Consider the following 11,867-nt stretch of genomic DNA (forward strand, 5'->3'; position numbering starts at 1 on the left):
GAGGAGGAAGCAGGCTCCCTGCGGAGCAGAGAGCCCGATGCGGGGGCCCGATCCCAGGACCCTGGGATCATGACCTGAGCCGAAGGCAGAGGCTTTAACCCACTGAGCCACCCAGGCGCCCCAATTTTATTATTTTTTTTTAAGATTTTTTTATTTTTCTGACACACACAGAGAGAAATCACAAGCAGGCAGAAAGGCAGGCAGAGAGAGAGAGGAGGAAACAGGCTCCCCGCTCAGCAGAGAGCCTGACGTGGGGCTCGATCCCAGGACCCTGAGATCATGACCCGAGCCGAAGGCAGAGGCTTTAACCCACTGAGCCACCCAGGCGCCCCTAAACAGCATCTTTTTAATGTATGTCTTTTAAAATCTATACATTTTATTTAGCTTTTGACTTGATTATGCATGGACATGGCTTAAAATTGAAAAGACATGAATGTTTCTATTTTTCTAGCCTGTATCCCAGCTTCAATTCAGTTCCTCTCCCCAGAGGTGATCAATATTATTAGGTTTTTGTGTGTCCTTCTTTAGGTATTTTATGCATCTAAATGAACAAATTCATATAGTGTGCTTTTTAAAAATATACTTTTAATTAATTGGCATATTACTTTATCATACGTATACAAAGGATGGAATTCAAAAATCCTGTGTGTGTATGTGTATATATATATATATATATATATATATATATATATATAGGCTTATTTCTGAATTGTATTCTGTTCTTTAAAATTCCTCTATTTATGCACCAGATTTCTTTTTGTCTTAGTTGCAGTATATGACCTTCTGTACAATGTTGCATAGTGGGGTAGGTACACAGCCTCCTGGTCTTTCAATCTTTAACAGAAAAAAAAAAAAACTTCTAATGTTTCATTATTTAATGTGATGATTGCTTAAGTTTCCATTAGATAACCCTTACCAAATTAAGGTAATTCCCTCTATTCCTAGTTTGCTACATTAAAAAGTAAAATCATAAATAGGTGTTGAATTTTATCCCATCATTTTCATCATCTGTTGAGAAGATTATATACTGTTTCTCCTTTAGTATCTGTTAATATGAAAATTGCTTTGATCGATCTCTTGATGTTAAATTGCTTTTTCATTCCTGGGATATGCCTTCTTTGGTTATGATATGTATTTCCTCTATTATACTGCACTTTATGTAACATGAGAGCTATTTGTCCCATGAAGGTTTAAGAGAACTTTATTTATTTATTTATTTATTTATTTATTTATTTATTTATTTTAAAAGATTTTATTTATTTATTTGACAGACAGAGATCACAAGTAGGCAGAGAGGCAGGCAGAGATAGAGAGAGAGAGAGAGAGAGGAGAAAGCAGGCTCCCCGCTGAGCAGAGAGCCCAACGAGGGGCTTGATCCCAAGACCCTGAGATCATGACCTGAGCCTAAGGCAGAGGCTTTAACCCACTGAGCCATCCAGGCTCCCCAAGAGAACATTATTTAAACTAATCTGAGTCTCTTGGTATTTTTTAAAAAATAGTGGGTATTTGATAACTCTTGTTTTTTATTTTATTTTTAATTATTTAAAAGATTTTATTGATTTGACAGAGAGAGAGACACACAGCAAGAGAGGGAACACAAGCAGGGGGAGTGGGAGAGGGAGAAGCAGGCTTTGGACCAAGCAGGAAGCCTTAAGTGGGGCTCATCGAAGGAAGGTGGGATCATGACCTGAGCTGAAGGCAGATGCTTAAGGACTGAGCCACCCAGGGACCCCTCTTGTTTTTTAATTTACATTTCTTTGGGCACCTGGGTGGCTCAGTGTTTTGAGACCCTTAGGCTCAGGTTGTAGTGATCCCCTCAGGTGGTGATAACCTCAGGTCATGATTCCTGGGTCCTGGGATGAGTCCCACATAGTGCTCCTTGCTCAGTGGGGAGCCTGCTTCTCCCTCTCCACCCAGCTTGTGCTCTCTCCTTATCTCACTATCAAATTAATAAAAATAAAATCTTTTATTTATTTTTATTTTTTATTTTTTTAAAAGATTTTATTTATTTATTTGACAGACAGAGATCACAAGTAGGCAGAGAGGCAGGCAGGGAGAGGAGGAAGCAGGCTCTCCGCAGAGCAGAGAGCCTGATGCGGGCTCGATCCCAGGACCCTGGGATCATGACCTGAGCCGAAGGCAGAGGCTTTAACCCACTGAGCCACCCAGGCGCCCCCAAAATAAAATCTTTAAAAAAAAAATAATTTACATTTCCTTGATACTCAGTGGTCATTGGTATTTTTTAATTTTTAAAAATTTTTATTTAAATACAGTTAACAGGGGCACCTGGGTGGCTCAGTGGGTTAAGCCTCTGCCTTTGGCTCAGGTCATGGTCTCAGGGTCCTAGGAGCCCTGCATCGGGCTCTCTGGTCAGCAGGGAGCCTGCTTCCCCCCCCACCCCTCTCTCTGCCTGCCTCTCTGCCTACTTGAGATCTCTGTTTGTCAAATAAATAAATAAAATCTTAAAAAAAGAAAAAGTTTAAAATCAGTTAACATATAATGTATTACTGGTTTCAGAGGTAATCACTGGTATTTTTAAATGTAAATCTGAAAAGTTTCTTGGTTCTTCCTCCTCTTTCTTCAATGTTAATGTTCTTCAGAATTCTGTTCATCATTCACTTGTCAAACATATTTGTTAGGAGATGTTATTAGAGATGTTTATTTGTGCCAGGCATAGTGCTAGGAACTAGTGAATAAAACAGACAATGATTCCTACCTTCACAGACTTGCTTCCCTGCTGCTAGATTTTCCTTTTCCAGTTTGGCTTTCCTACTAACAATTCTGTGGGGGGTGGGCAGGAGGACCAAAGTTATCATCTCTGCCCTTTGCTTAACGATCTCTCTTGACTCCTTCATGTCTATAGGATTGTGCCTGGAATCTGGAGAACAGTATACGAGGGTCTTCCAATTGTGGCTTAGTCTCCAAGTCAGCTCCTTCCCTCCATTCTCTATCGTACAAACAGGACACACCAGCTGCACTGTGTCCCCAATAATTCCTATTATTTCTAGAGACTCTGTGTCTGCACGTTTTGTTTTCTCCAACTAGAGTGCTTGTGTCCTTCTGGCAAATTCCTACTCATCCTTCAAGGCACACCTCTAAAAAGGTTAAAAAAATACATATATTGTCCTAGAGGTAGTTTGAATTCCATAGCACTCTGTAGATATGTCCTAGAATGTATAGAATTATATGACAATGATTATTTATAATCTGTCTCCATATTTAAATGACTGTAAACTGCTCAAAGTAGGGTCTTTATCTCTCTAAATTGTGTCTCCTGTACAGCTACTATACTGCTTAGCACAGAGTAGGTCCTCAGCAAATACTTTTGAATGTTTGCTTGACTACATGACTGCCTGCCTGAAAGAGCTCTACTGTTCGGTAGACTTGAAGGGAATACTATTGCTGCTAGTTATGGCAGCTTGCCAGAGAGGCCAGGAGTCCCTCAACTAGAACAATATACACTTGAATAGTCCCTCTTTCTTCCCACCCCCCAAGAGTTGTGTCTGTGGGGGGGGGGGTGAAGGTTGTGGAATGTATATTTAAAAAATTATATATTTATTGGTATTTTTCTGTTGACATTAATTTTTAAATTATTAAAAATATGAAAATAACTATAAGATGATAGGATCATGGATAACATTTTCCCTTATTTTGGAAATTTCCTTTATTACTTTGTTTTAAAATATGATCAAAGCAGAAATTTTTCTTAAAACTTTTTCCTTCCCAGATGCAGTAAAATCCTATTTACGAAAGCACTGGCTCCAGGTGCCTGGGTGGCTCAGGCAGTTAAGCATTGGACTCTTGGTTTTGGTTCAGGTCATGATCTCCTGGGTTGTGAGATTCCCTGCCCCCTTCCATCCCCATTGGTGATGGGCTCCATGCTCAGCAGGGAGTCTGCTTGAAGAGTCTCTCCCTCTGCCCCTTCCCCAACTTGGGTGTGCTCTCTCTAAAATAAATTAAAAATTTTATTTATTTTAAAGATTTTATTTATTTATTTGACACAGAGAGAGAGAGGCAGTGAGAGAGGGAATACAAGCAGGGAGAGTGGGAGAGGGAGAAGCATGCTTCCCACTGAGTAGGGAGCCCAACCGGGTTGGGGGGGTGGTCTAGATTCCAGGACTCTGGGATCATGACCTGATCCTCAGGCAGATGCGTAATAACTGAGCCACCCAGCCCGCCTCTAGGTAAATAAATTTTGGAAGAAAGCATTAGCTCAGAGTGAACTTATCTTGATGAGCTCTGGGTAATAATATATAGAATTGAATCAGTATATCGTACGCCTGAAACTAACCTAACACTATGTTAATTATACTGGAATTAAAATTTAGAAAAAGGAAAGCATTGGCTCTTCTAAAATTATATTTTCTTGTAATTTTACAATTACTGGGTTGCTTAGTTGGTTGAACGTCTGCCCTCAGTTTGGGTCATGATCTCCCGGTCCTTGGATCCAGCCTCAAGTTGGGCTTCCTGCTCAGCGGGGAGTCTGCTTCTTTATCTCTCTGTCCCTCCCCGCTGCTTGTTTCTCTCTCTCTCAAATGAATGAATAAAATCTTTTAAAAAAATGTAATTCTCCCCCCCAACCCCCCACCCCCTGCACAAGTGGTGAGGAGAGCAGGGAGCCCCATGTGGGGTTGGATCGCAGGACCCTGAGATCACTACTCAAGCTGAAGGCAGACACTTAACTGACTGAGCCACCCAGGTGCCCCAAAATTAGATTTTAAGGGAAGGCAAATCTTTCCTTTGATTTGAGATAATAAGTATATATTTGAGATAATAAGTAAATATTAATTGAAAGGAACTTGGTTTATTTCCATATTTGGCACAATAATGAAGGACTAATGGAAAGATTATAGTTTTCAGTTCAGAAATGGAACAAATATCACCTTGCTTCATGGTAGCAAGCCACTGTGTCTTAGCTCAGATTCTGTTTCCCAGCAGATTGATATGAATTAAAGAGGTTAGGCTTAACAATAAACAACAGTCGTGGGGTGCCTGGTTGGCTCAGTCGGTTAAGTGTCTGCCCTTTAGCTCAGGTCATGATCCCAGTTGAGCCCCGCATTGGGCTCCCTGCTTAGTGGGGAATCTGCTTCTCTCTCTCCCTCTCCCTCTGCCTGCCACTCCCCCTGCTCCTGTGCACATGCTCGCTCGCTCTCTCTTTTTCTCTCTCTCTCCCCGTCAAATAAATAAAATATTTAAAGAAAAAACAAAATACAACTGTTTGCAATGAAGGAAAGATAGGAAAACAGGCATAAGATAAAGATAGTTTATAATGCGTCTGTCACTGATTCTAATGAGAAAAAAGCGTATTTGATGAAATACAGAGGTAACATCAAAAGCATGTTGGAGGTAACAGGCAGTCGCAGAGTCTTCTTTTTTTTTTTTTTTTTTAAGATTTTATTTATTTATTTGACAGAGAGAGAAATCACAAGTAAGTGGAGAGGCAGGCAGAGAGAGAGAGGAGGAAGCAGGCTTCTCCCTGAGCAGAGAGCCCGATGTGGGGCTCGACCCCAGGACTCTGGGATCACGACCTGAGCTGAAGGCAGAGGCCTTAACCCACCAAGCCACACAGGTGCCCGCAGAGTCTTCTGTTGAATCACTGTCCTTATTCAGGTATTCAGTGCAGGGTAGCTGCGTTTTTTGCATGGCGTGTGTCTTGCACTAACTTGTTCCTTTATTTTAAGAAGAAATAGCCTCTAGTCAGTTTAATGCTTGGGATGGCAGTGTTAATCCCCAGAGCTGCCAGTGGAGTCTGAAAGTAGGGACAAAAGGATTTAGAGATGGGGGTGGTGGTGATGGTGGTGGTGGTATAAGTACTTCCCGACCCAGCTTCTTCTGTATTATGCAGACCCCTGAATGAGAAGAAGTTGTTCCTTTAGAGACTTTGTCTTGCAGTTGAACACACATTGGAGGTTTCTAATTTAAATTTATGCTTTTGGATAAAGTGGATTAGAGAGATTGAATTGGTAAAGGCTAAAGAGAAACAGATCACTTGAATCTGCAGAACTCCTAACTATTGAAATAAATTTTAATGTAAAATGACTGTAGTAAAGAAAAAGAGAATGAGCATCCATTCAGAGACTCCCTACTACTTGCCAGATACTGTGGTGCTTTTCTATCTGTTGTCTCATTCATGCCTTATCTTTACAGATGAGGACATTGAAGCTCAGAGAGGTTAAAATACTTACCAAATGTCACACAGCGATGAATGAGAGGATGGGTTCTTTCTGACTCCCAAACCCACTAGACTAGTAGATATATTCTTTTGGTGGTTCTGTGGCTGATATCTCAGGAGGCAGAAGTTTCCTGTTTCTTTAAAATTAGGTTTGTTATAGGTCTGGCTCTTCATTCTCTCCCCTTTGTGTTGGAACACAGGATTTAAGATGCTGTGGAACCGAGCATGCCAACACCTTTTTCTTGATCTTTTAGTTGGCTAGTCCTTTGTCTAGAGCTCATCTCAAAATCATAATCTCATGCTCTTGAAAATTTGAGGTAACATGAAGACTTTTGATTTTGTTCTTTCCAGTAACATAGTCAGTGGATAGTGTCTAGGGTACAATCCACTTAATTGACCAATATCTCAGCCATTTTATAGCATGTTCTCAAGTATCTTTTTATCCTTATGGCTGTAGTCAAAAAACTTGTTTTTATCTATTTAAACATCATTGTGGGAATAGTATGTAATTACAGTAAGCTTTTGACAATGCTGAAACAAATCTTTTTTTTTTTTTTTGAATTTTTTAAAGATTTTACTTATTTAATTTGACAGAGAGAGAGAGAGAGAGAGAAGGAACACAAGCAGGGGGAGCAGGAGAGGGAGAAGCAGTCCTCCCGCCAAGCCAGGAGCTGGATATGGGGCTCAATCCCAGGACCCTAGGATCATAACCCCAGCTGAAGGCAGACACTTAACCGACTGAGCCACGCAGTTGCCCAATGCTGAAACAAATCTTACCTGTACCTGAAAAGTGGGTTGAAGAAGGTTGTAAGTGGTAATGTTAGTTTTTCTGTACTTTAGTTCAGACCTTTTTCCCAAAGGAAGACCAAAGCTATTTGAACTATGACCATGCCTTAGCTGCCAGGTGTTAACAACTTACAGTTAACTCATAAACCTAGATAGATTCAAACCATTGACCTTGAGTTGAAGTATTTTATAAGATGTGACTCATCTTTTGGCTCACTCTGTTCACCAGGAAATAACACAATATTAATTTCAGGAATTTCGATTATCCCTTATGAAGAGTGTGTTGCTCATTAAAATTGCTGGGACTTGTTTCTCTGGTACCAACAGGACCACAAATTGGTCTATACTTAGTGGTTGTGCTGAATTCATGTGTAAACAGAGGAGGCAATCTTATTAACTTTCTAGAGAAAGGCTGTTGAAGCTGAGGCCATCTTTTCTGACTTCTTTAAGAGGTTTGTCTCTTCCTCAAGAGGGCTAGGGATACAGGATGGTGAATCTGAGGCTGAACATAACAGATGCTGTGTGTGTATATGTGCATTTGTAAATATCACATCACTGTTTATAGTACACTGGACTCCCTTCATGCAAGGCCTAGTCAGGCCAAATCAGGAGGAATTGTTCCCGTGCTTAAAGCCAAGAATAACATCCTGACCAGCAGGGGACAGAGGTCAGCTCAAGGCAACAGCCCTTGGGAGCTACAGAACATTAAGAACTTTGAAGGAGCTGAGTTTAATAAGAAGGAAGACAATATGTACCTACTTTGAAGGAAGTGTGTGAAATCTGCAAGTCTCTTATTGAGGCATGGCTAATTTATGAAAAATGAAAAATCATCTTAGTAATTGGATGTGTTAAGAGTTCATATCATCCCCCAGCTATTTAACTATATTTCCCCCTCCTAACTGCATATTGATTTGTCTGTTTATTATTTTTATTAGAAAGTGGGGAAAGTATGTTCTGCTCTTACTTGGTGTTTTATTCTATAGGCAGCTTCAGCCAGGCCCAGGAGAGGACCAGATTTAAAGATGATATGTTAATTAAAAAACAAATAACTCTTTATAGAATCTCCTGGGGACCTTCTGGGCTGGCTGAAGTTTTGTTTCTGGGATCTTTCTGTGCCCACTTCTTTTCCCTTCCATCTTTCCTCATTCTGATGCTGGCCACTCACCCCATAGAGGCAACTCAAACTGTTTTCTGGTGGAGCATTCTAAGTTTGTCCTGTTGTCTTCTCTGAGACTCATTGCTCTGGTCAGACTTAAACTGGTTCTGGGCCAAAGTGATCATCTGAAAGCTTTTCTTCATGACCTTTATTTTTTGGCTTTTTTAATGCGCTTGCCTGATCAGATTTGCTGGTTCTCTCCTTTTCCAGAGGTGTAAGTTATATTGCCTCAGTTGGAAGGTTCTAAAGCTCAGGTGCAGTTAGGCCTCTTAGATTTTACTCTGGTTTATAAAGTATCTTTTTTCTTTCCTAGAAATTGGGGAATAAATCAGGTGCTCTCTTATGAAGTATTCCTGGGACTCTAATTTGCTAGTTGTTTAAATACTATGTAGCAATTTGAATTGTATTTGCAGGGTAGAACCTGTTGCCAAGATTCTGAAGTAGGTCAGTTGCTTGTTACCCTCTCTCCCCTTGTCTTTCTCTTTTTCCCCTTCTTTCCTCCCTCTCTCCCTTCCTTCCTTATTTAAGATTTTATTTATTCATTTGAGAGAGAGAGCATGAGTGGTGGGAGAGTGGCAAAGGGAGAGGGAGAAGCAGACTCCCCACTGAGCAGGGTACCTGACCTGGGCCTCCATTCCAGGACCTGAGATGAAGGCAGATGCTTAACCAAGTGAGCCACCCAGGTATCCCTCCCCTTGTTCTTCAATTGAAAAATTAGACATGAAAAATTAGACATGAAGAGAGAATTACCTTGTCCATGGCCACACAGTAGGTTGGTATCACACCTTTTTTTTTTTTTTTTTAAGATTTTATTTTTTTATGACCAAGAAAGAGCGAGAAGCGACGGAGAGGCAGGCTCCCCGCTGAGCAGGGAGCCCATATGCGGCTCAATCCCAGGATGCTGGGATCATGACCTGAGCCAAAGTCAGATGTTTAATGACTGAACCACCCAGGTGCCCCAGTATCACACCTTTTAAAGCAAACCTTATTTTTGCATTCCTTGTATTTCTTAGCACAGATATTAAAAAGTAGTTAATAAATATGTAATAGTTTAATAAATGCATCTTTTAAAAAAAAAGATTTTACTTATTTATTTGAGGTCATAAGTAGGCAGAGAGGCAGGCAGAGAGAGAGGGGGAAGCAGGCTCCCTGCTGAGCAGAGAGCCCAACGTGGGACTCAATCCCAGGACCCTGAGATCACCTGAGCCGAAGGCAGAGGCCTAACCCACTGAGCCACATAGCTGCCCCTAATAAATACATCTTAATTGGGGCACCTGGGTGGCTCAGTCAGTTACGAGGCTGCCTTCAGCCCAAGTCATGGTCCCAGGGTGCTGGGATCAAGCCCCGCATTGGGCTCCTTGCTCAGCAGGAGTCTGCTTCTCTCTCTCTCTCTGCTTGCCATTCCCCCTGCTTGTTCTCTCTCTCTCTCCTTCTTTCTCACTCTCTGTCAAATAAATAAAATCTTAAAAAAATAATAAAATAAATACATCTTGGGGCGCCTGGGTGGCTCAGTGGGTTAAGCCTCTGCCTTCAGCTCAGGTCATGATCCCGGAGTCCTGGGATCAAGTCCCGCATCAGGCTCTCTGCTCAGCGGGGGGCCTGCTTCCCTCTCTCTCTCTCTCTCTCCCTACTTATGATCTCTCTCTGTCAAGTAAATAAAATCTTTAAAAAAATAAATAAATAAAATAAATACATCTTAATGGGGCACCTGGGTGGCTCACCTAGTTAAGCATCTGCCTTTGGCTCATGTCATGATCCTGGGGTCCTGGGATAGAGCCCCTGCATCACATTGGGCTTCCTGTTTAGCTGGGAACCTGCTTCTCCCTCTCCTTCAGGCTGCCACTTCCCCTGCTTATGCTCACTTTCTCTGTCAAATATATAAGTACAGTCTTTAAATACATACATACATCTTAACTGTGGGTTGATTGGTTGATCAATTAAGTTTCAGAATTCTCATCAAGTTGGTCACATTTTGGACCAACATGTGAGAAAAGTTTCTGGGTGGAAGGGACCAGATAGCCACGCAGAAAGTGTTTAGCGATTGAGAATATACATGCAAAAAATCCCAATGTATGGGCACCTGGGTAGCTTAGTGGGTTAAAGCCTCTGCCTTCGGCTCAGGTCATGATCCCAGGGTCCTGGGATCGAGCCCTGCATCAGGCTCTCTGCTTGGCAGGGAGCCTGCTTCCCTTCCTCTCTCTCTGCCTGCATCTCTGCCTACTTGTGATCTCTGTCAAATAAATAAATAAAAAATCTTAAAAAAAAAAATCCCAATGTAGTGGTGCTTGGCTGGCTCAGTCCATGAAGTGTGTAACTTTTGGTCCCGGGGTTATGAGTTCGAGCTCCACACTGGGTGTAAAGATTACTTAAAAAAATAAAAAGTCTTGAAAAAAAAAATCCTGATGTAGATCCTATTCAAAAACTGAAGAAACCGAAGAGTAGTTTGGCTAGAGCAGAAACTGGTTATAAATGTAAAGAGAAATAGTTGAAAGGGGATAGAAGGACATGGGTTAAGAGATAGGGACAATTCTGAAAACAGGCATCTTGCCAGCTTGGGATCCCCACCAATATGAGGTCCTCCACCCCTCCCCCAGCAACCACTATCCAGAGGGGCTATTAGTGACTCTGGGCACTAGTGTCTGGTTTTTGGGCTGCCACGTGAAACATGAAGAGGTCCTGTGGGGTCAGTCAGCGCAAAGAACAGTTGGCCTTTTGATTTGTTAAATTCTTCTTAATAGCTTTGCTGCTCTTAAATAGTATTGCTAATTCCAAAGCCAAAACCGTTTTTTGATGGTTTTTCTGTATCGAGTTGGCTTGTTGGGACCCAAAACAGCAGCTGCGGTTGCTGTACTATCATGCATCTTATGCAATATCCCTTCTAGGGGCCCATCCACCTTCTTTTATCTTCAAAAAAAAAAAAAAGACAACAACAAAAAAACAAACTGCAGGGTTTTTTGCTTTGGGGCCAGAAATTTGCATTCCATTTGGGTGCCTTGGTCTCCCCCCTCATTTTTTCTTCATGCATCCCTGTGCTAAGCCCTGCTGTCTGAACCTGGCTCTGGCTTCTGGCTTCATAGCATAGTATGAATTTTAACTATTTCTGCTTTCAGACCTGTTTTCCAGCTTTTATCTTTCCTTGCTCCCTGTAGGAAACATTGGGTTCAGACTTGCTTGAGGAAGGGATGATATTTTTTTCTTGCTTGTTTTTTGTTTCCATAAATAAGTTCCCTAATAACTAAATTTTCTTTATTTTCTTTGTCAAACAGGCAACCAAGCAGTTTCTTGAAGAGATTAACAAGTGGACAGTTCAGTACAATGTTTCCCCCCTCTCTTGGAATGTGGCTGTCAAGTTCCTCATGGCCCGGAAGTTTGATGTACTACGCGCCATAGAGTTGTTCCACTCCTACAGAGTACGTAGCTTGGGGGGAGGTACTGGCCCTGTGGCAGTTGGGCTCTCTTTGTTGCTGTTTTCTGTGCCACACACTCCACGAAGTGGTTCTCTGAGTCTTCTCCCCACTCTCATAAAAAAAAGCAGATCAGTATCTAGGCGCCCTACCTTGAAGTCAGAAAATCCTAAAGAGCTATAGAATCTCTCTAAATTGAAAAAGGAGGATAAGGTATGCCAGGATTAGTTCAAGACTAAAAGCTCACTTATGCCTATCTTGTGGGTCATCTCCTACAATATTAACTCATTTTTTCAACAGATGTTTATTATATATGTACTATGTTCCAGGTGCAGAGATTTTTTTTTTT

The 11,867-nt window shown here is 41.5% G+C and overlaps 1 protein-coding gene across 1 annotated transcript in view; it reads left to right on the forward strand.

Annotated features, from left to right (window-relative positions):
- The window catches only part of LOC111153304 (protein tyrosine phosphatase, non-receptor type 9), an 88,890-nt gene that overhangs the window by 29,480 nt on the left and 47,543 nt on the right, over nucleotides 1-11,867 (forward strand). The window contains exon 2 of the mRNA XM_022512241.1: nucleotides 11,381-11,524. Coding sequence (XP_022367949.1) covers nucleotides 11,381-11,524 — 144 coding nt within the window. The remainder of the gene's footprint in view (nucleotides 1-11,380; nucleotides 11,525-11,867) is intronic.

This window comes from Enhydra lutris, unplaced genomic scaffold, assembly GCF_002288905.1.
Source record: "Enhydra lutris kenyoni isolate GAN:26980312 unplaced genomic scaffold, ASM228890v2 scaffoldscaffold31, whole genome shotgun sequence".
NCBI lineage: Eukaryota > Metazoa > Chordata > Mammalia > Carnivora > Mustelidae > Enhydra > Enhydra lutris.